Source organism: Dromiciops gliroides, chromosome 4, assembly GCF_019393635.1.
Source record: "Dromiciops gliroides isolate mDroGli1 chromosome 4, mDroGli1.pri, whole genome shotgun sequence".
NCBI classification, from domain to species: domain Eukaryota; kingdom Metazoa; phylum Chordata; class Mammalia; order Microbiotheria; family Microbiotheriidae; genus Dromiciops; species Dromiciops gliroides.
Window position 1 is genome coordinate 153583085 of NC_057864.1, and position 23848 is coordinate 153606932.

Here is a 23848-nt window from a genome sequence, read left to right on the forward strand (position 1 = left end):
TTGGAGATCCTCTTCTATCATGAGTTCCCTGGAACTCTTCTGTACCATTGCATTGGTGAGAAGAATATAGTCCATCACAGTAGATCAACACTCATTGTTGATGATACTGTGTACAACTCCATCACTTTTTAAGAAAATATACATTAGGTTAACAGGAGAGAGAGCAAGATTCTTAGAGCCAACTGGTTGGATTTTTAGTTTCTTTTTTTCTCCAGTCATTTTGGAGAAAAGATGTCCTCTTTTCAGGGCAGCTAGGTGGCGCAGTGGATAGAGCACTGGCCCTGGATTCAGGAGGACCTGAGTTCAAATCCAGCCTCAAACACTTAACACTTACTAGCTGTGTGACCCTGGGCAAGTCACTTAACCCCAATTGCCTCACCAAAAAAAAAAAAAAAAAGATGTCCTCTTTTCTCAGAGACCTAGTACTTTGAATTGCACTGGCAAATCACATGCTTTCTCTGTCCAGATCCTATTCATTGCTGATCCTTGGCCTTAAGAATCTTTTTAAAATTTTTTAGTATTTTACCATTTTTTCCTGAATTACACGTGGAAACAGTTTTGTTTTTCTTTTTCTTTTTTTTTTTTAAGGGAGGCAATTGGGGTTAAATGTTAAGTGTCTGAGGCTGGATTTGAACCCAGGTATTCCTGATTCCAGGGCCGGTGCTCTATCCACTGTGCCACCTAGCTGCCCCCCCCCCTTTTTTTTTTGGAAACAGTTTTTAATGTTTGTTTTTTTAATTTTGAGTTCCAAATTCTCTTTTACATTTTTCCCCTCCTCCATTGAGAAGGCAAGCAATTTGATATAAGTTGTATGTGTACTGTCATGCAAAACACATTTCTATCTGTCATGTTGTGAAAGATAACCCAGATCAAGAAAGAAAAGAAAAAGAAAGTGAATTTCATTTTGCATTCAGACTCCATCGGTTTTTTCTCTGAAGGGAAATAGCATTTTTCAACATAAGTCCTTCAAAGCTGTCTTGGGTCATTGTATTGCTGAGAATATCTAAGACATTCACAGTTGATCATTGCTGTTACTGTGTATACTCTTCTGGTTCTGCTCACTTCACCATTCATCAGCTTATGTAAGTCTTTGCAGGTTTTTCTGAAAACATCTTGCTCATCATTTCTTATAGCACAATAGTATTCCATCACAATCACATCACAACTTGTTTAGCCATTCCCCAGTTGATGATCCTCAGTTTCCAATTCTTTGCCATCACAAAAAGAGTTGCTATAAATATTTTTGTACTTATAGGTTCTTTTCCTTTTTTTTAAATCTCTTTAGGATACAGACCTAGTAGTGGTCTGGGTTAAAGGGTATGCATGGTTTTATAACCTTAGGCATAGTTCCGAATTGCTCTCCAGAATGGTTGGGTCAGTTTACAGCTCCACCAGGGATTTGTTAGTGTCCCAATTTATACATCCCCTCCAACATTTGTCATTTTCCTTTTCTGTCATATTAGCTAATCTGATAGGTATGAGGTGGGGCCTTAGAATTGTTTTGGGGTTTTTTTAATTTATTTTTGTTTTTTGGGGGGGCAGTGAGGGTTAAGTAATTTGCCCAGGGTCACACAGCTAGTGTCAGATTTGACACTGGCTGGGGCCAGATTTGAACTCAGGTCCTCCTGAATCCAGGGCTGGAGCTTTATCCACTGCACCATCTAGCCGCTCCCTCAGAATTGTTTTGATTTACATTTCTCTAATAAATAGTGATTTAGAACATTTTTTCATAAGATGTAGATAACTGATTTATTCTTCTGAAAACTGCATGTTCATATCCTTTGACCGTTTGTAAATTGGGGAATGACTTGTATTCTATTATTTTTTTAACGTAAAACATTACCATATTAGTCATTTTGTACAAGGAAGACTTAAATGAAAGAAAGAAAGTGAAAAACAGCATGCCTCAGTCTGTGCTCAATCAGTATCAGTTCTTTCTTTGGAGATGGATGCTATGCTTTATCATTAGTCCTTTGAGGTTGTCTCTGATCATTGTGTTGCTGAGAATAGTTGTCATTCACAGTTCTTCCTTGAACAGTATTGCTGTCACTGTGCACAATGTTCTGGTTCTGCTCACTTCACTATACATCAGTTAATATAAGTCTTTCCAGGCCCTTCTGAAATCATCCTGCTTGTCATTTCTTATAGCAGAATAATATTCCATTACAATCATATGCCACAACTTGTTTAGCCATTCCCCAATTGATGGGCATCCCTTTGATTTCCAATTCTTAGCTAGCACAAAATATTTTTGTACAAATAAGTCTTTTTCTCTTTTGGGGGATGGCTTTGGGATTTAAATCTAGCAGTGGTATTGCTGGATCAAAGGGTATGCATAGTTTGACAGCCCTTTGGGCATAGTTCCATATTGCCCTCCAGAATGGTTGGATCTGTTCATAACTCCACCATCAGTGGATTAGTGTCCCAGTTTTCCCACATCCCCTCTAACATCCAACATGCTCTTTTTTTGTTATATTAGCCACTCATAGATGTGAGGTGGAACCTCAGAGTTGTTTTAATTTGTAGTTCTCTGATCAATAGTGATTTAGAACATTTTTTCATATGACTATAGATAACTTTGATTTCTTCTGAAAACTGCCTGTTTACATCCTTTGACCTTTGTCAGTTGGGGAACTAATTGTATTCTTATAAATTTGACTTAGTTCTCTATATACTTGAGAAATGACTTGGCCTTAAGAATCTTAAACATGGGGCAGCTAGGTGGCACAGTGGATAAAGCACTGGCCCTGGAGTCAGGAGGACCTGAGTTCAAATCCAGACTCAGACACTTAACACTTACTAGCTGAGCTGTGTGACCCTAGGTAAGTCACTTAACCCCAATTGCCTCACCAAAAAAGGGGGGGGGGGAAGCTAGGTGGTATAGTGGATAGAGCACTGGCCCTGGATTCAGAAGGACCTGAGTTCAAATCCAGCCTCAGACACTTGACACTTACTAGCTGTGTGACCCTGGGCAAGTCACTTAACCCCAATTGCCTCACAAAAAAAAAAAAAAAGAATCTTAAACATGTAGGTCTCCTTATTATAATGGAAGAAGCTAGTAGAAAATGATTAAGTTTTAAAATCTTTTTCCTTAGCCTCCTGGGACTTAGAGATCATGTCATGTCAAGATCAGTTGAAAGAACTTAGAGCTTTTCAACCTGGAGAATAGAACTCTTGCTTGGGAGGAGAGGGGAGGTAAAGGGAATATGATAATTTTCTTTAAGGATTTGAAGGACTGTCATTTGGACAAGAGATTACACTTGTTCAACCTAGCCTCCAAGAATAGAAGTATGATTGGAAATTGCAAAGAGGCAACCCTAAACCCTACCAAGTCTCGATCCTTTTCTCAGCCTTATCTATTCCCTTGCTTCTGTCTCTGACCAAAGTCAACCGTTCCTTCTCTTTCCATCCAGGTCATGATGGTGGCATGATTGTCTTTAAACTGGAACGGGAGCGACCAGCTTATGCTGTTCATGGCAACATGCTACACTATGTCAAGGATCGATTCTTGCGCCAGCTAGATTTTAATAGCTCTAAAGATGTTGCTGTCATGCAGTTGAGGAGGTAAGTCTGGCTTAAAATTGACCAGTTAATTCTTTGACCTTCTTAACACCAGTCTGTAACAGAACAAATATCCTGTGAGCTTTCATCTGGTGTTTCTTTAAATAGCAGTTGGGATTTTTTTCACCTATATCACGGTTTAGATCATCTTGGTGCTACACAATTTATACCTCAGTGTGGTGGACAAGGAGGATAGTTATACATAGCCTTGGGAGTGGATATGTTTAGACCCTTAGGTCTAGAACCATCAATTGGAGCTAGTGACTCCTGGAATAAAAAACTCTACTGTCATAGTCTTACTCATCTATGTGTCTTATGCACAGCAAGGGCAATTCTTTTTTAATAGAATACCCCAACTTGGTGACACCACATTCACCTTAGATAGGACCAGCCCAGGTCAGACTGGGAGATAGATTAGAGTTGAACATGTTCTGAGGGAGAGGTTCATTTTGTATTTGTGTGATACACAGTCCTCTCCCTCATTCTTCCATCACTCATCAGCAATATATATATACAACTCCAGACCAGAGGGCACAGATGATGTGATAACCCCTGGGACTCCCAGCAAAAGGCACTGTCCTCTTGGAAAGCCAGCTGCAGCAGCATGCTGAAACTTTCATGGTGACAAACCTTGGCATGGGGGGTTTGTTGTCCTCTGCCAGTATTGCTGCAATAAAAGTTGGGTTGATATAAACGTTCCAAGGAACTAGAGAAAACTGCCAGAGACAAATCAAGTCATGTTGTTCTGTGGTATCAATTGTAATTGTGTGTAGGAATTTGGATTTCAACCAGGCTGATCCCACTCCCCTGCAGCCTGTCCTTTCCCAGTTGTTGCCACCACCTTCTGTTCATTGATTCAAGGTTTACTGGGTTTGCTTTTAAAAGCTTTTTACTTAGAAAAAGGGACTCAACTTAAAAGGAGAGAAGGTGAATGCAACTTTGAGAGAAATTTAAAAATCCAAAAGTTGGATTTTCTCAGTTTTGTTCTGATGCTTCTTCCCAATTTCTTCTTCTTTCCTTCTCCCTAGTGGTTCCAAGTTCCCAGTGTTCAACATGTCATATAACCCAGCAGAGAATGCAGTCCTACTATGTACAGTGAGTAATCACTTCGAGATGGGCTCTTAAACATCAAAGTATACAGGACTTAAATACCTTCTCTTTCCCGTGGCAACATGGAGTTTTTAGTAGCCTATAGGCTCAAACCAAATACAGTTCCATTATCATAGGTGAAAGATTGTTGGATGGTCTAAACCCTAGGAATGGTGAATTCATTCTTAGTGTCCTAGGAAGTATAGAATGTCCTGGATTTTCAAAAGGACGATTTTTTAAAAAATTATGTTGTTTATTAGTGTATTTGCCCTTATCCCAGGAAGCAACTAACTTGATCTCACTGTTTGCATCAGAGTGGAAGATTGGGTTAGATGATTAATATGCCTCTTAAGAGGAGATATTTACAGAGTCCTCGTGTAATCATTTCTACTTCTTACAGTCCAAATTGCAGTGAATTTTAAAATATCCCCATTATTAGACCCCCTGCTGCCAAATTAAGAAAATGAGACTAGTGTCCCTACTAAACTTTTGATTTATGGTATTTGTTGCTTATTTTTCTTCTTGCTTCAAACCCGTTAATATATTAAGACTGACACTTTAATAGCATCTTCAGTTTACTGGAAGTTGGTTGGGAGTAATGGTACACTAAGGAAGCAAAACAGATTACCTGCATTCAGCCAATTTGCTCTGGGACATGGATTGTTTTCCCCTGTCTGTCCTTTAATTTGATTATCTGTAAAATAAAAAAGAAGAAAAGTAATACAATAGTTATCCTAAATTTGGGGGGGGTTGAGGAAGATGAGTGGTATTGTGTATATGTGAAAAATTTTGGAGAAGGTCCTTGTAAACCTGCCTGTATGTTTATTTTTCACACATCTCAGGAAGGGGAAGAAGGACAGGCTATATTAAAATCAGATATTCAGAATTAACATGTTTGGAAAAGAAATATTTTCTTTGTTTAAGATTAAAGAGCTTTGCTATGTTCTTTTCATTGATAATCTCACTACCCTCTTTTACAGAGAGCCAGCAACCTAGAAAACAGCACCTATGACTTATATACCATTCCCAAGGATGCCGACTCTCAGAATCCTGATGGTAGGCTTTCAGCAGCTCCGCTCAGTTCAGCCCCACCCCTCACTCACATCATCATCTCTCTTCAAGTCCTCCACCTTCCCTTCCCAAACCATATCCACATTGCTCATGTCTGTTGGCAGGTGCCTTTGACAACTGCATCATAGGCGACTACATTGTGAAAAATTCATGTTCCTCCCACATTTTATTACCCCAGCTAGATATATATATTTTATAATTTGGTTATTAGAAACTCTCCATTTTCCCTTTCAGCACAGCGTGCTCTCCTGGTTTATTGTCAGCTGAGATGACTTTCACCCTGGTAGTTTCATTTATTTAAAAATGTGGTTCCAATCTGGGAATGTGTCACCCTGGGGCTGGGGATTTATGCTCTCCCATCCACTTCCAGCTCCAATTTGCCTCCCCTCACATGTCAGAAAGATGTGGCTGTTAACAGCCCCAAGCCCCACCTGGGATCTCAGGATCCAGCTGAGACCCTGCTGCCTCCTCCATCACTCCTACCCCACTGTGAATGGCCTCCCTGTCAGAACTGCTGACATTGCTGATTATTGGAGTGGCTCTGACTCCTGCTCATGTTCCTCTTCCTGTGGTCCCTCTTCCTGTGGTCCCTCCTGTTCAATCCAGCAGGACAGTAGTTCAGACCTCAGCTCTTCATTTCTTTATAGACACCTTGACCCCTGCCGGCAGGTTCCAGAAGAGCCTTTTTTGTTGCCTATTGATAGTTTGGATTATTGGGGCTTCTCCCCTTTGTTGGGACAACTACTCTATTCTATGGCGTTGCTGCTGCTGCTATTATAGCCAGCTCTGTGATGGATGGTCACAGAGACTGTAAGAACATGGTAATGACGGGATAAGAAGTTGAATGGAAAAAAATTACATCTTTATTTTCACTAACCTCTAATTGAAATTTATTGTTTCCTTCCATTATTTTTTTTTTAAAAACCACAAACTATTCTGAGAAAGGGTCTGTAGGTTTCACCAGACCACCAAAGGGTACATGACACAAAAATAAGAACTCTGAACCTCAGTGATGGGTATTTAGGAATCCTAGAACTTCCATTGAGCCAAGAGGTTTAGCATCTTCTCCAACCTAACTTATTTTTCCCCTTAGAACTGCTCAACTGCGTAAGAAAAAATTGGGGGAGTTTTAGTTTTGCCTTCTTACCTCATCTCCTTTTCCTTCCCTATGTTGGAGGGGGATGTTGAGATTACTAATTAGCAAAGAAACAGCCCAAAGATGGGCAGCAGAAGGAAAGAGGAGGAGAAGCAAAAGACTTGGATAATTCACTCATTGGATCACAAGCTCCTGGTAATGGAGTGTTGGCTATGATAATAATTAGCCTTGTAAATAGCCAGACACCCCAGGTGTCTGAGAAATTTAGGCCAGGCCAGTCAGTATGTCGGTCAGTACGTTCTGCCATATTATCTCCTGTTACTGATAGATAAAGGAGCATTACAATGCATCCTTCTGTTCGTCCTCATACTGAGTGCCCAGACAGTAGGGGCTACTCATTAAGGTCTGTCTCAAATTCATAATCAGCTTCAGTACTCAGCTGGTGAAAGTAAAGTGATATGGTAAGATTTTTATAAGTCTTCTAAGAGCTGATGGCAATGGATGAACTTTGTTGTGCACCAGCTATGTACTAGATGCTACTCATCACAGGGTCCTCCTTCCTTAAGGGCTCCCCTCAGTCAGAGTGCTCTCTGAATTCTGCACCTAGTCCCACAGGGCTTCTTGAGGAGACCTGCATTTACATGTTAAAAGCAGCAGAACAGCTGCGAACTAGGGAGGGGGCTCTGCCCCTCCTTCAGCTTATTTAGCTGCCTATCAGTGGGGGGTCCTGGACCACCAACAGGCCCCTCGCTGTGCCACAGCTTGGCCAGGAAGGCCCTGCTCGTTAGCTTGACAGAGTGTTCTGTCTCCTAGGATAGGCAGCCTCTTTGCCAGCACATGGCATTGGCTGACAGGCAGCCACTTGGCCTAGGGAAAGAGGATTGGGGGACTGGTACTGGCATTTGGAGAAGAATGGTAGGGAAAAGTCACTCATCAATAGCCTCAGGTTACGACTGAATTAGTTAGGAAGCAGCTGAGCTGGCATAGCCAAGATGGCAGCCAGCAGGACTGGCAGTTCCATAGCACCTGACTCTGTCACCTGCCAGTGGCTTACCACATGTCTCTCCTTACTGACCCCCCTACCCCATCTTGTTCTCCCTAGCCCCTGAAGGGAAACGTTCCTCCGGCCTGACAGCCGTATGGGTTGCCCGAAATCGTTTTGCTGTCCTGGATCGTATGCATTCAGTGAGTTATGACCAAGATGTTTTTGCAGGGTTTAGTTGCTATGTTTTGAGTGGTGTGAAGTAAACAGAATTGATTTATTACTACCTTTCCTGTTGAGATTGATAATTGAGATCACGGTCAGATCGTCTCAGGACTTAAATTCTAAAATAAGGTGCTCTTTACAATAGCTGAAGCCACAAGGTTTGAAAAAAAAAATAGGAACCATAATAAAATGTGCCTCTTCCCTAATTTTGGGTAAGAAGAACGTCTTACTTTGGGGTTTGTAATAGACTCTGGGCCTACTGTACTTCACAAAGTGCTGTCTCTGTTACCACCACACCCTGTCAGGAAGCTATGAAGCAATCAGCAAACAGTGTTGTCTTTCTGACCTTATATATTGAGATCAGTTATACATTTATGTGGCTAGCTCTGCAGATTTTCTTTTTAAGTTTCTTTGATGGGGCAACTAGGTGGCACAGTGGATAAAGCACCAGCCCTGGATTCAGGAGTACTTGAGTTCAAATCCAGCTTCAGACATTTGACACTTACTAGCTGTGTGACTCTGGGCAAGTCACTTAACCTCCATTGCCCCACCAAAAGAAAGAAAGAAAGTAAGTTTGATGAATATAGTCATTGGCCAAGCTTCTCTGAATGTCTCCACTGAAGAAAGGGCCAAGAAGAAGATAGAGTTGGGGTGATATGAGAAGGGAAAAACCCTTACCTAATAACAGATCTTAAACTCTTAGCATAAGATTTATGGAATGAAAAGAGAGTACATGATTAATTGAAGCCAAGGAAGTTGCAGCTCAGAAAAGAAACTTTTTGCATTTTTTTCTGTACACTAAATGCCTCATCCTTTCATTTTCATTTTAGCTTCTGATCAAGAACTTGAAGAATGAAATCACCAAGAAAGTGCAGGTCCCTAATTGTGATGAGATCTTTTATGCAGGCACAGGGAACCTGCTGCTTCGAGATGCTGATTCCATCACACTTTTTGATGTACAACAGAAGCGGTAATTATGCCAACTCCTTTGGTCCCTTGGACACCAAAAGAATCTAAATTGTGACCTGGAATAAAGGATGATATCCCTCTTATTCTGTGTCTCCTCTTCCTTGTAGGACTCTGGCGTCTGTGAAGATTTCCAAAGTGAAGTATGTCATTTGGTCAGCAGATATGTCCCATGTAGCCCTGCTGGCCAAGCATGGTAAGGACTAACTTGGAACAGACTCTCTCATCTACCTGTAACACCCTCCCTGTCCCAGGAGGGTACTCATGTCCCTTGCTCACTGATTCTTACAGCTATCATGATCTGCAATCGTAAACTGGAGTCACTTTGTAACATCCATGAGAATATTCGTGTCAAGAGTGGGGCCTGGGACGAGAGTGGTGTGTTTATCTATACCACCAGCAATCACATCAAATATGCTGTCACCACTGGGTAAGTTCTATACATAGGAAAAAGTATTTCTTTGAAACAACTGACCTATCCTAGAGAGAGTATTCAAGATCATTTTCCTTTCCTCAAAAGACTTGGAAGAAGTCTTGTTATCAAATCCAGTGGCCAGCTTCATTCTCTGAAGTCAGTTTGCTCACCACTGGCTTCCTTTACTCCTGTCATTATGTAACATTCTTCTGCCCTCCCGCAATATCTTTTTTTATATCACCTTCATTTTCAAATATATCCTTCTCCCTTTCCCTCCCCAGAGCATCTTCTCTTGTGACAAAGAATAAGAAAAGAAAGCAGTTCAGCAAAACTAACCCACATATCAACAGTCTGACAGTGCATACAATTTCCTATACCCATCATCTCCCACCTCTAGCAATCATTTTTTCTAAAAGAAAACCCAAAGTTCCCTATCCTGCCTTCACTCTACATGGGAAAGTAAATAATATCAATATGTACTGTTATCCTCCTGTCATGAATTTTTTCCTCATCAACTCAGGTAGCATTTGGTGGATCAAGGATAGATGGATTATGGAGGCTGGGTAGGATTTAGCAGTGCAATGAGGAGGAGGCAGAACTCCTTAATTTCCCTCTCCACAGCAGGGCATACGTTAGACCTGAAACCCTTTCTCCACAGATGCTCATGGCTTTGTTTTCTTACCCCCCTCTTCCCACCTTCAGGGACCATGGGATCATCCGTACCCTTGACTTGCCAATCTATGTCACACGGGTGAAGGGCAATAATGTGTACTGCCTAGATCGAGAGTGTCGTCCACGAGTGCTTACCATTGATCCCACTGAGTTCAAATTCAAGCTTGCTCTGATTAACAGGAAATATGATGAGGTACAGTGAAAAAAACATCTCTGGGGAGAGGGGCATCTCTAAGTAAAATCAAATATAAGAATTGCTGCTCCTCTTCTGAGCAGTCTTTTTCACCATCCCTGCTCCCACAAACACACCTCTAGGTACTGCACATGGTGAGGAATGCCAAATTAGTGGGCCAGTCCATCATTGCCTATCTCCAGAAGAAGGGCTATCCTGAAGTGGCACTGCACTTTGTTAAGGATGAGAAGACTCGATTTAGTTTGGCCCTGGAATGTGGCAACATTGAGGTAAGGCCACCAGTCTCTTGCAATATCAGGGCATGAGTTGGTAGTTGAAAAATTGGGTAAGTGTTGCTCTGGTCCTGGGTTTGTAAATGAAGATCTTCACACAAATGTAGGTCAAGATGTTTAAATGGTAATTTGTATCAACTTTATATTTGCATTCTCTTTATCTCCTACTTTTCCTTATCTTTGTCTCTGTGAGTATCTCATAACATATGATATTTCTGTTTCTACTTTCTTTTATTACTCCCAAGACAGGAATAGGATAGTCAAAATGGAGAATAAATCCATCATTCATTATTCTGATTCCTCAGGTTGAGAGTTTATTAAATACCTCTTTGAAAGCAGTCCATTAAAATGATGGGCAGCTAGATGGCGCAGTGGATAAAGCGCCAGCCCTGGATTCAGGAGTACCTGAGTTCAAATCTGGCCTCAGACACTTGACATTTACTAGCTGTGAGACCCTGGGCAAGTCACTTAACCCTCATTGCCCCACTAAAAAAACAAAAACAAAAAATGATATAATGGGGGGCAGCTAGGTGGCACAGTGGATAAAGCACCGGCCCTGGATTCAGGAAAACCTGTGTTCAAATTTAGCTTCAGATACACTAGCTGTGTCACTTAACCTTTTTTGCCTCCGTTCTTCATCTGTAAAATGATTAGAAGGAAATGGCAAATCACTCCATTACCTTTGCCAAGAAAACCTCAAATGGTGTCACAGAGTCAGACACAACTGAAAATCAACTAAAATAACAACAAATGAGATCCCAACTGACTCACCTTTAAGGACCCAACAATACAGCATGCCAGGGTAGGTGGAACTGATTCCATGGAGTTTCACAGCTTCTCTGATATCATTTCAGTGAATAACTTGTTGAAAAGCTCTGCAAGTTAATCATGGAATTATTTGATTTGAGAGTTCAAAGGTACCTTAGCAAATACCTAATCCAAACCATACCCAGAAGGAATTCCCACTATAACAACCAAGTGAGGGGCAGCTAGGTGGCAAAGTGGATAAAGCACTGGCCCTGAATTTAGGAGGACCTGAGTTCAAATCTGGCCTCAGATGCTTGACACTTACTAGCTGTGTGACCCTGGGCAAGTCACTTAACCCTCATTGCCCTGCCAGAAAAACCCAAAACAACCAAGTGGTCATCCAGCCTCTGGTTAAATGCCTCTAAAGAGCAATCTACCACCTCTATAGTTAGCCCATTCCACTTTCCCTAGCCCACAGTGGCAAAGCTGGTGTGGTTCCCTGACCTGGATCACAAATCCCTTAGGAATATACATATGACACGGTGATTTCTTTTTCTTTTTTTGTGGGGCAGTGAGGATTAAGTGACTTGCCCAGGGCCACACAGCTAGTAAGTGTCAAGTGTCTGAAGCCAGATTTGAACTCAGGCTCTCCTGAATCCAGGACCAGTGCTTTATACACTGTACCACCTAGCTGCCCCCAACAAGGTGATTTCAATCAGACAGAATATGAGTTTGGTCTATCAGCTGGTGCCCCAGTAACTTCACGTGAAATCTAATCCTTCAGAGTTCCTAGGTCAGCAAGCACTGCTCTTAACCCCTCAGTTGTTTTTCTTGGGATATCTTCAGATTGCCCTAGAAGCAGCCAAGGCCCTAGATGACAAAAATTGCTGGGAAAAGCTAGGAGAAGTGGCCCTACTCCAAGGAAACCATCAGATTGTGGAGATGTGCTACCAACGTACCAAGAATTTTGATAAGCTTTCCTTCCTATACCTCATCACTGGCAACCTTGAGAAACTTCGAAAGATGATGAAAATTGGTGAGGTCCCTAAAACCAGAGATGGAAAGAGATGATTTGTGGAGGAGGGAGGAAGGAAAGAGAGGGGCACATAACCTGATGGTTCTTCTTCTGTTGTGCAGCTGAGATCCGAAAAGACATGAGTGGCCATTACCAAAATGCCCTGTACCTGGGTGATGTTTCAGAACGAGTGCGCATCCTGAAGAATTGTGGGCAGAGTGAGTTTAAAACATTTTAGATTCTTAAAGAGCCAGTGCTTTTCATTCATAACACATATCTGTTGTGGTCAGGGATCTGGATTTGTATGCTTCCCTTTGTATTCCTTAGAAGGCCTACCATCATGAAGGGGCACATATTCAGAATAAAAATAAGGTGCTCCCCATGATTTTTTTTTTTTTTTGGCGGGGCAGTGGGGGTTAAGTGACTTGCCCAGGGTCACACAGCTAGTAAGTGTCAAGTGTCTAAGACCAGATTTGAACTCAGGTACTCCTGAATCCATGGCTGGTGCTTTATCCACTGCACCACTCAGCTGCCCTGCTCCCCATGATTTTAAGGCCAGGCATTTTTCCACAGGGGGACCAGAAGTATGGGTGTTAGTGTAATACAGGAGTCTGAGATGCATGGAATCAGAATTCCCAAAAATTAGATGGGTAATTTTGATGTTGTGAAAGCAAATCCCTCTCTTAAAATTGTAGATTAGCTCAGTTCTAGAACCAGTTTTCTGCCCCTAAGGGGTGTTCATGTTAGTATGTCTGTTGGGTTGTGGTGTCCTGGGAAGCCAGGAAGAAGGGGGTGAGGTTGGTATACAAGAACAGCCACAGCCTAAAATGGCAATTTAGGAATCAACTGGTAGAAAAGGTGATGATTCTGCTCTTCCGCTAGAACTGTGCTTCTCCTCTTAGAACCTACTATACCTTTTCATTCCTTCCAAAGGAGTTCTCACTTCTCAAGAAACCAGAAAAAGGAAAGGTTCTCACCAGATGTCCAGGTTAAGAAATAGAGAGAGTAGGGTCAGCTAGGTGGTGCAGTGGATAGAGCACTGGCCCTGGATTCAGGAGGACCTGAGTTCAAATTCAGCCTCAGACACTTGACACTTACTAGCTGTGTGACCCTGGGCAAGTCACTTAACCCCAATTGCCTCATCAAAAAAAAAAAAGAAGAAGAAGAAAGAAAGAAATAGAGTAGGTGTCTAGAATTGAGGTCTGTTTTGTCCACAGAATCCCTGGCCTACCTTACAGCTGCCACTCATGGTCTGGATGAGGAAGCAGAGAGCCTCAAGGAGACATTTGACCCAGAGAAGGAGACAGTAAGTCCCAGATTAGGCTCCTTTGGTCTGGATTGGGGGAAAGTATCAGTTCCTAGAAGGGATTTTGGTCTATGAATCTCTGGAGGCTGAGGGTAACGTCAATGGCCAGAGTGGATCCCAGACATTTTCCCTTTGTTTTTTATAACCTTGTGGCTATTCTTGATCGCCCTTCAGATTCCAGACATTGACCCTAATGCTAGGCTGCTTCAGCCGCCTGCACCCATCATGCCATTGGACACCAACTGGCCCTTGCTAACTGTTTCCAAAGGCTTCTTTGAGGGTTCTATTGCCAGCAAGGGTAAGTATACACCATATCCACTAGCTGTCAGCTATCTTTTTGTTTATAGAAGTGACTGGTACATAGCGGGTGCTTAATAAATGTTCACTGATGGATTAATTGGTAGAACTCTGGATATTGTCACCAGTCTGTCCTTTACTTTGGTGCTCCATCTGCCCTTTTTGTGGGGGTAGACCCTCATGGGACCTCAGACACTTGACACTTACTAGCTGTGTGACCCTGGGCACAAGCCTCTGGGAACATGGAGATGCTTCTACCATGATACTACACTAAAATGCAGCTTCATCAGCTTTGCACTCTGTTGTATGAATCTTTGAAACAGCAGTCATCATTTTCCCACATTTATTTGTGTGTTTGATCCATTAGTCATTCTGTTCTTAAGAACTCAAAAAACATTTATGCCCTAAAAAGCATAACTTCCAATTCACTTCATCCTTTTCCCCACCTTGATAAGAGGAACCTGTAGGTGTGTGTAGGCAAAGCACATCTTTTCCATGGTTCTGTCTTCTATCTAGGAACAATATGCTCTGCTCCCAGGACATTAATTATAAAATACTTAGAAATCCTCCAGCAAAGAGTCCTGAGAAAGAGTTCTTTTCTGATCCCAGCAGACCAAGCATATAGTATACATAAAGAAATGGAATCCAAGCATCCTTGCTTGAGGGCCTTTTTCAACTCAGGAGGAGTCTACATGTATAATGTACATGATAATAGAAGTAGGGAAGAGAAAGGAGAGCCTGAGAAGAATATTTGGTTTTGATTTCTTTTCAAAAAGATGTGGGACGGGGGCAGCTAGATGGCGCAGTGGATAAAGCACCAGCCCTGGATTCAGGAGTACCTGAATTCAAATCCAGCCTCAGATACTCGACACTTACTAGCTGTGTGACCCTGGGCAAGTCACTTAATCCTCATTGCCCCACCCAAAAAAAAACGGTATCAAAAAGATGTGGGACACTTAGGATAGGAAAGAACAGTGGAGGTTATGGAAGGGCTACATATGAGGTACAGAAGAGAAAGTTAAGGAAATTAAGATTGATTCACTTAGGAGGAAAACGAAATAAAAATATAAGTTTGTGAAGAGTAGCTAACTTCTCTAATAAGACAGATTTAGGCCAAATTTTAGACAGAAATGAAAGACTATTAGGAAGGAGTTTATCATCCTAGAGTTTATCTGGCACAGAGGCCAGTTTTCAGGAGGAGCATATAGTTTGTTTCTATCACAGATCCTTCTGTCCTTGTTTATTATGAAAGTTGACCCTGATCACAACATTTAGCACAGTAATAGTTCCTAAGTCTCAAGAATTCACCTACTATCTCTTTCCTCCCCAACAGCAAAAGAGAAAAAGACAGGACTCTGGGTGTCTCTTCTAAACAGTTGCCGAATCCATATGTTTAAGTTAAACCTCGGATTGAAAGGAATAAACAGGGTTAAGGAACATCTCTTTCCCATTCTTACAGGGAAAGGAGGTGCACTGGCTGCTGACATTGACATTGATACCGTTGGTACTGAAGGCTGGGGAGAAGATGCAGAGCTGCAGCTAGATGAAGGTGAGATATTTGCACAAGGGAAAGCCAGTGAAATAGATTCAGAGATTGAGTGAGCCGTTGGATGGGAACTTGCAGGAGCAATCTGAAGGTTTCCAGAGTGATGGGGGCCAAGTAGGCCTTCAGAGTGCAGCTTTCCTGAGACTGGCTGTACATCTGTTCAAGGCCAACAAAAACTTGGATTTTCCTTACAGATGGGTTTGTGGAAGCTGCAGAGGGTTTTGGTGATGAAGCTCTTGCTAAAGGACAGGAAGAAGGAGGTGGCTGGGATGTAGAGGAAGACCTGGAGCTCCCACCTGAGCTGGTATGGAGAGTTCCATTACTGCTTTGGGGCACTGTTTAGTAGGGGCTGTGGCATAAGACTGAGGTCTCCCAAAGGATGGATATCTGGGCTTTCTATCTTCCCAGTAGCTTCTATTCAGTCTTCTGCTGATCTACCTTTGGAAGGAAAGGGTGCTGTAGGCAAGGGCCTACATTATGAAAATGCTATGCAGTTATTTTCTATTATTCTCCTTTTGGTTCTGTGACTTTAGACAAATCTCTTAATAATTTTACTCGGTGTGAGGGCTTGAGGTAGCAGTTCCCATGTTTTCAATTCCTCAGAGCAAAGGGGTAAGAAAACCAAGACAATGAATTTCTCTTCCTCTCTAGGATGTTTCCCCCGGGGCAGCTGGAGGCACTGAAGATGGGTTCTTTGTGCCCCCCACCAAGGGAACAAGTCCTGCTCAGGTAAGTAGGAGAAGAGAACATGCATTTATTTAGCACCTGGTATGTGCCAGGCACTGTGCTAAAAGGGAGATGCTATTATTGTCTCCATTTTACAATTGAAGAAACTGAGACAGAGGTTAGGACACTTGCTCAAGATCACATAGCTAAGGAAGTGTCTGAGGCTAGATTTGATTCCATTCTTTCTGACTCTGGGCCCACTGCTGTATTTATTGCACCACCTATGTTGTGAAAATTTCTAAGTCGCAGGGTTAGACAAAGAAAAAACAAAGTCTCCAAGCTGAAGAGAATAGGTTTATTGAAAGAGGGATCTGTCTCGCAATAAAGCCAAGTCTCAGGTCTAGGACCCAAAGATCCCGAGCCTCAGGATCTGCAGATATTTATACACAATAACTCCTCCCATAATTTAAACACACCCGAAGTGGTACATGTACAATAAGTCTGAAGTAGAGAGTAAGAAACCATCAGTCTTTCATCATCCAAGTTGCAAACCCCTTGGATTTCATTTCTCTACTTAAGATGTTTTCACCTTGGTTGCTGGCCACGTAGGTGGGATCCACCGTGCTTGGTTTCCACTTAGGGTGGAAATCAGATGATTGCAAACCAAATAGATGAATGTCAGCTAGATGGTTTCTAGACCTGATGGCAGTATAGCATTTACATTTGCTCTCTCTTACTTCCTTCATTATTATTAGCTTAAGCTACTAAAGAATACCTAAACATGTTAAATCGCAGTTTGTAGTCTATAAACTGATTATTACCGGAGTTAAATCACTTATATCTAAGGGGTGGGGAAAACCTCACTTAGACCGAGTTGTCTGTAGGGAGATGTAGCCTGCACAATGCCTGGCACATAGTAGATTTTTAATAAATGTTTATTGAATTAGATTGGTTATATAGCTAATAGGGTGTTAATACCAAAGATAAAAAAGACGACAATAATAAAATACCTAGCTACCTTTGGAGGGTTCATGTCACCTGACCCAGATAAACCACACCCTCAGGATCTCAGAGAACTAGTAAGTGTGATTGGTGAGTCATTGTCAATGCTATTTCAAAGGGTGTCAACTGGAGAGGTGCTGTAAGGACAGGAAAAGAAAGATATACCAGTTTTCAAAAAAAGAGAAGAAAACAATGCTTAACTTTTATTCTAAGATAGGAAGATAGTTAAATAAATGTTTACAAAAGGAAGAGGTGATCACAAAGAGCCAATGTAACTTAACCAAAAATGTGTCATATCAGATTAAGTTTATTTCCTTTCTTAGCAAAGTTACTAAACTAGTTGATTAGGGGAATGCTGTAGCAACAAATTACCTAGATTTTAGCAAAACATATTATAAAGTAATTCATGCTCTTCTTGTGAAATACATTAAGAAATATAGGCTAAATATCGGGGCTCTGTTGCTTGTGGGAGGAATTTGACTTATTCTGTTTGGCTTCATAAAGCAGAATTAAATAAAATGTGTTGAAATTGCAAAGAAGCAAATTGAGGCTTATTAAACACTTTTTTACAGAACTATCCAAAAATGAAAGAGGCTTCTGTAGGTAGTAATGGGTGCCTCTTCAGTAGAGATTTTCAAATAAAGATTGGATAACCGCTTGTAGACAGATGTAGAGGGTATTCTTTCCCAGGTATGGATTAGATTAAGTCCCTTCTATCTCTATATGTCTGTAATTCTGATTTTGTCCTTTGAGTGCTACCTTCTTCCTGACCTCACTAATATATAATTGGTGACAAACAAGTTTGATAAAACTTGAAGAGAAGAGAGATGGGAGAAGGAAGTATGAATTTCACTCTTGTAAGATCATAGAATCTTTCTTTAGATCTGTGAGGGACCTTAGAAATGTTTTAGTCCAGCACTCTCATTTTATAGATGAAGAAACTAAAGAACAGAGGTTATGACTTGCTCAGGGTCACACAGCTAGTGTCTGTGGCAGGATTTGAATTCAGATCTTCCTGACTTGAAAGTACAGCACTCTATCCACAATGCCATCTAGCTGCTAAGATGTTTCTTTTCCCCCATCAGATCTGGTGCAATAATTCCCAGCTACCAGTTGACCACATCCTGGCAGGCTCCTTTGAAACAGCTATGAGGGTAAGTCCTCTCAGTGCATCCTGTAGCTTATCTCATCCAGGACCCCTAGGGAGCTCAAAGGATCCATCTTTTCTTTTTTTTTGGAGTGGGGGAGGCAATGAGGGTTAAGTGCCTTGCCCAGCGTCACACAGCTAGTAAGTGTCAAGTGTCTGAGGCCAGATCTGAACTCAGGTCCTCCTGAATCCAGGGCTGGTGCTTATATCCATTGCGCCACCTAGCTAACCCTAAAGCATTCATTTTAATCCTGTAAAAACTGCCCTTTCTCTTCCCATAAATACATATGCCTCTGTCTGCCCATCCCTTTACCTTCCCTCCACCTTCCCATTATCTCTCCAGCTGACCCACTAGTTAGTTGTTCCTCTCAGTTCCCCTTCCTTCTTTCTACCCTTTTCCTGCCTTCAGATTGCATATCAATGGAATAAGAACCCTTTCAAGGAGAGTTTGTATGCTGTAAATTCTGTGTAGAAGCAGCCCAGTTTACAGGTTTTTTACATGTTTTATCTTCTCTCTACAGCTCCTTCATGACCAGGTTGGGGTAACCCAATTTGGCCCCTATAAGCAGTTATTTCTCCAGACATATGCCCGTGGCCGTACCACATACCAGGCTCTACCCTGCCTACCCACCATGTATGGGTACCCAAATCGCAATTGGTAAGGCATACTCTCTCCTCATTTCCTAAAACCATAGAGTAGATGTTTAAAATAACAGGATTTCAGCTTCAAGACCCACAAGTTGGCCAGTGACATAGCCAGGTTTGTCCCCTAATCCGTGTTTGAAAGCAAAATGTATTTAGACTATTCACTCCCCTTGACACTTCTTCCCAGCTGCCAGGCCACCTATAATGTCGGTATTAATCTTTAACTGGCCCCTACTATCTCCTTTCCTCACCTTCCTCTTTCCAGGAAGGATGCAGGACTGAAGAATGGTGTGCCAGCTGTGGGGCTGAAGCTTAATGACCTGATCCAACGACTGCAACTGTGCTACCAGCTCACTACAGCGGGCAAGTTTGAGGAGGCAGTGGAGAAATTCCGTTCTATCCTACTTAGTGTGCCACTCCTTGTAGTGGACAATAAGCAAGAAATTGCTGAGGTAAGAAATTGTGTGACCTCTTGGTCCTCTTCATACCTTCTCTATGGGGCCCTGACCCTGCCATTTTTGGCCCCTTTTCTCAGGCCCAGCAGCTTATTGCTATCTGCCGTGAATACATTGTGGGCTTGTCAATGGAAATTGAGAGGAAGAAGTTGCCCAAGGAGAGCCTAGAACAGCAGAAGCGCATCTGTGAGGTGAGAACTATAGGCCCAGGACTCTTTATGTGATCTTCTATTACCATAGCTTGATAATGGGGCTCCATTTTCACATGGTCTTTAATCCAGAGTCAGTAGGAAATGAGGGTGGCTGAGCTGGGACAGATCTAGATCTAAGCTTGAGGTGAAGGAAAGAATATGACGACCTATGTTTTATTTGTCTCCCACTCCTATGAGTCTCCCATACCATGGAGCTAGAGGCCCCTCTGCTCTGTAATGAAGTCACAAGGTCTTTCTGGAGTACCTCTATTTAGTCCTTCTATTGATGAACCTAGATCACATCCTTACACTAAGCTACTAATTTTTACAGCACCAACCTGATGTGAACACATTCAAGCCTCCAGAACTTGAACACTAATTGTGTTCTCCTTTCTTTCCACCAGATGGCAGCTTACTTCACCCACTCCAATCTGCAGCCTGTGCATATGATCCTGGTGCTTCGCACAGCCCTTAATCTCTTCTTTAAACTCAAGAACTTCAAGACTGCTGCTACCTTTGCCCGGCGCTTGTTAGAGCTGGGGCCCAAGCCTGAGGTGTCCCAGCAGGTAGTCAGCACTTTCTTAGACAGTTATGGGGGAAATCAGGCTTAGTCAAGTATATTTAGAAAGAGAAACCCTAAGGTCCCCCCACAACAGGTACCATGGAGGCAGATGAGTCTTCACTGGGTACTTCTTTGGCTCTAGAGATTGAGGAAGGAATAGGTTTAACCATCCAGGTGGTGTGGGAAAGACAGGTGTTAACCAACTAGACATGGGGCCAACAGGAAGGATGATTACATGCCCCCAGAAATGACAAATTTGGTTTTTTTATCTCCAGAATTCCACAACGATCCCTCTTCCTAAATTAAGAAAAAGAAAATACCACACTCATATATGTGTGTACATGCATGTGTGTGTGTGTGTGTGTGTGTGTGTGTGTGTGTGTGTGTGTGTGTTCCATCCCTCATCCAAAATAGCAATGTTCCCCAGTTCAGTAGAAAAGTCACAGCCTGGCTGAGATGAAATATGTTGAGCTTGTGAAGGACTCATGGGTCAAAAGTACTATTATCTGAGTTAGGTGAAAGACACAAAACAGGAAGGACAATTGTTTCTCTGTGTGTGTGTGTGTGTGTGTGTGTGTGTGTGTGTCTCCCCAAGTTATTCAAGGGACACTTCCATAGGGTAAGGGGGAAACAACTGTTATTCCTGTTTTGTGTCTCTCACTCAACTCAGATAATATAGAGATATAGATATAGATGATATAGATGTACAGATAGAGAGAGAGTGGCAGCATTGCAAAATGCATAGTGAGCTGGCCTCAGAGTGAGAATGACCTAGGTTCAGATCTCTCCTCTGATGTATACTGACTATGTGACACTGGAAAGGCTACTTAACTTCTTATTGCCTGCCACTCCAATCACAATTCTGGACCATTTATAAAAGGAAATTTTAAATGAGTGGTGGCTTTATGTACAGCAACTGCAACAAGGGGCAAAAAATGGCTAAAACAAGCTAAGGCATGGTCTTAGGATCTTCTGTGAACCATCACTTTCCCCTCTCTTAAATATCCCCTTAGACTCGAAAGATCCTTTCAGCCTGTGAGAAGAACCCCACAGATGCCTACCAGCTCAATTATGACATGCACAATCCTTTTGACATCTGTGCTGCATCCTACCGACCTATTTACCGTGGCAAGCCAGTGGAGAAGTGTCCCCTCAGTGGGGCTTGTTATTGTCCTGAGTTTCAGGGCCAGATCTGCCGAGTCACCACAGTAAGTACTGTTCAAAGAGACTGACTACTCAAGGATAGAGATTTCTTTTCTACATCACCTTTACTGTTCCATGCCATAAAGGGTTTTGAGTCCATCACTCTCACTGAGTAGAATGGAGCAAATATGTTCTTGGGCCTCTCAGGCCCACATAAATATCCTCTTGATCCCCTCTCATCCTTAGATGCTTCAGACTTCAGGCTCACTAGCTTTTTTTTTTCTTCTCTCTTCCATAGGTGACAGAAATTGGCAAAGATGTGATTGGTCTAAGAATCAGTCCACTGCAGTTCCGCTGAGGCTTTGTGCTGGGGTAGGGATGAGGTGTAGAACCATTTTGCTACTGGTGGTTCTTCCCAGAGAAAATCCTCCATGTTCTTATCTCTCTCATATCTTCATTTTTCATTTTCTCCACCCTAAGTTTCTTACTCCCATTCCTCCCTTACTGTGGCCAGTTGAGATGCTTATGTCTTAATACCTATTCCTTTGCAACCCTTGGGTTTTTCATGTTACTATGATTTGGGCCATAGTTGGCCTATCCAATTAAAGCCTATTCACTCACTCCCTAAGAGCTGTCAGGAAAAGAATGAAGATTCAAAAAACAAAAGAAAAGAATGAAGATTCTATGGAGCAAAGAACCAACCATCCAACAACCTTGCCCCTCTAATCCTATCTTCTCTGTCCCCCCACAAGTCTGTGCTCTGTTAGTCCTCAACCCCACCTAACCCTCAACTGCCACATAGGACTGACTTGTATATTCATGGATCATGGAACTGAATCTCACATCCTTGTTCCATAGAAAGGTAGATGCCTCCTTTTTGCCCAGTGGACCGAGTTCTATTCTGAAAGCAATCCAGCTGATTCTCAAAATAGAAACACATTTTCAAATTGATTTATCCTTTGTCACTGCTCCTGTTCATAAGTTTTGTTTCTTACAGTTAATAAATTGGATTTACTATTTGAGTAGCTTCTTTTATTACATTTCCATCCACCCTTATTTTCCCTAATTCTCACCTAGGTCCCATTAAGTTAGGGATTCATTCAACAGATATTTGCTATTCCCTACTATGTTAAGGGATTATGTATGTAGTACTGAGGGAGCAATAGGGATAGTGACTGGGCCTGTGATTTTGTTGGCATAGAGAACTCCCAGTAAGGAAATTCTTTCTCTCAGTGTTTATTGGTACCTCTCTTCAACTCATGGTCTTAGAAAGTTACCTAGAGGGGCAGCTAGATGGGGGAGTGGATAGAGCACCAGCCCTGGAGTCAGGGGTACCTGAGTTTGAATCCGACCCCAGACACTTACTAGCTGTGTGACCCTGGGCAGGTCACTTAACCCCAATTGCCCCGCAAAAAAAAAAAAAAAGAAAGTTACCTAGAGCAACTTCCCCTGATCATACCCTATGAACTGTGCCTCTTATAAAAATAAGGAGAAAAAGCAGTTCAGTAAAACTAACCAGCATATCAAATGAGTCCTACATAAGTTGTTCCATGCTTTTTGAAATTATTTTTATTCTTATTTATTGTTTCTTACAGCTCAGTATTACTCTGTTTGATTCATGTTCCACAAGGTATTTAGCCATTTCCCTATTGATAAGTGTCTACTTTGTTTCCCACATTTTCTTGATTTCTAGTCCAGCACTTTATCCATTACACTATGCTAATCCACAGTCAACAGCTTCCCTTCTTATTTTAGTTACATTGATTTTGTGCCTGGGGGCAGCTAGGTAGTGCAGTAGATAAAACACCAGCCCTGGATTCAGGAGGACCTGAGTTCAAATCCAACCTCAGACACTTGACACTTAGTAGGTGTGTGACCCTGGGCAAATCACTTAACCCTCATTGCCCAGCCGCCGCTTCTCCGCCCCCCCCCCCCCCCCCCCGCCCAAATGCAGGCAGATTTTGTGCCTACAAAAACTTTTCAGTGTCATGTAATCAAGATTCTCCATTTTCTGGAGAAGGAGAGCCAAGATAGCAGAGAGAACCCAGGAAATTTCCTGAGCTCTCCCCAGTTTCCTCAGAAACAACATTAAATCAAGCCTCTAAATGAATTCTAGAGTAACAGAACCCACAAAAACATGAAGTGACATGATTTTTCAGCTCAAGATAACTTAGAAGGACTTTAGGAATGATTTGTCTCAGTTAAAAGGGAAGTACAGCCCAGTTCAGATGGTGTCCAAGCAAGTGAGACATTTAGCCACAGCATAAATTATCGACCAAGGCCCCTCAGTCCTGGCTCAGCAGTCTAGTGGCAGAGCAGGCCAGCTGTGAGGCCTCTTGCCCCAGCTCAGAAGGAAAACTACCAGCCCCAAGAACCCCACCACAACAGGGAAGACTAGGACATGCCACCCCAGCATTGTGAGCAAGTGACGAACTTGAGGCCCTGACATAGCAAGCCAGCAACCAGGCCCCTGGCCTTTACTGCAAGAAGCTTGGGACAGTGCCCCTATGCCCCAGGAGCAGAGCTCAACTTTAAGAATCATGAAATAGGCTAAAAAATGAGCCAAAAAAGAAACCAAAACAAA

At 42.2% G+C, this 23848-nt stretch overlaps 1 protein-coding gene across 1 annotated transcript in view; it reads left to right on the forward strand.

Annotated features, from left to right (window-relative positions):
- The window catches only part of COPA (COPI coat complex subunit alpha), a 41401-nt gene extending 19115 nt beyond the window's left edge, over window positions 1–22286 (forward strand). The window contains exons 11-33 of the mRNA XM_044000251.1: window positions 3414–3564; window positions 4590–4656; window positions 5631–5706; window positions 7920–8002; window positions 8855–8994; window positions 9101–9186; window positions 9282–9420; window positions 10108–10270; window positions 10393–10539; window positions 12136–12325; window positions 12427–12522; window positions 13522–13610; window positions 13785–13908; window positions 15367–15456; window positions 15648–15757; window positions 16105–16182; window positions 18207–18275; window positions 18790–18926; window positions 19179–19365; window positions 19449–19559; window positions 19964–20125; window positions 21135–21329; window positions 21563–22286. Coding sequence (XP_043856186.1) covers window positions 3414–3564; window positions 4590–4656; window positions 5631–5706; window positions 7920–8002; window positions 8855–8994; window positions 9101–9186; window positions 9282–9420; window positions 10108–10270; window positions 10393–10539; window positions 12136–12325; window positions 12427–12522; window positions 13522–13610; window positions 13785–13908; window positions 15367–15456; window positions 15648–15757; window positions 16105–16182; window positions 18207–18275; window positions 18790–18926; window positions 19179–19365; window positions 19449–19559; window positions 19964–20125; window positions 21135–21329; window positions 21563–21622 — 2750 coding nt within the window. The 3' untranslated portion in view covers window positions 21623–22286. The remainder of the gene's footprint in view (window positions 1–3413; window positions 3565–4589; window positions 4657–5630; window positions 5707–7919; window positions 8003–8854; window positions 8995–9100; window positions 9187–9281; window positions 9421–10107; window positions 10271–10392; window positions 10540–12135; window positions 12326–12426; window positions 12523–13521; window positions 13611–13784; window positions 13909–15366; window positions 15457–15647; window positions 15758–16104; window positions 16183–18206; window positions 18276–18789; window positions 18927–19178; window positions 19366–19448; window positions 19560–19963; window positions 20126–21134; window positions 21330–21562) is intronic.
- Window positions 22287–23848: the final 1562 nt, after the last annotated feature.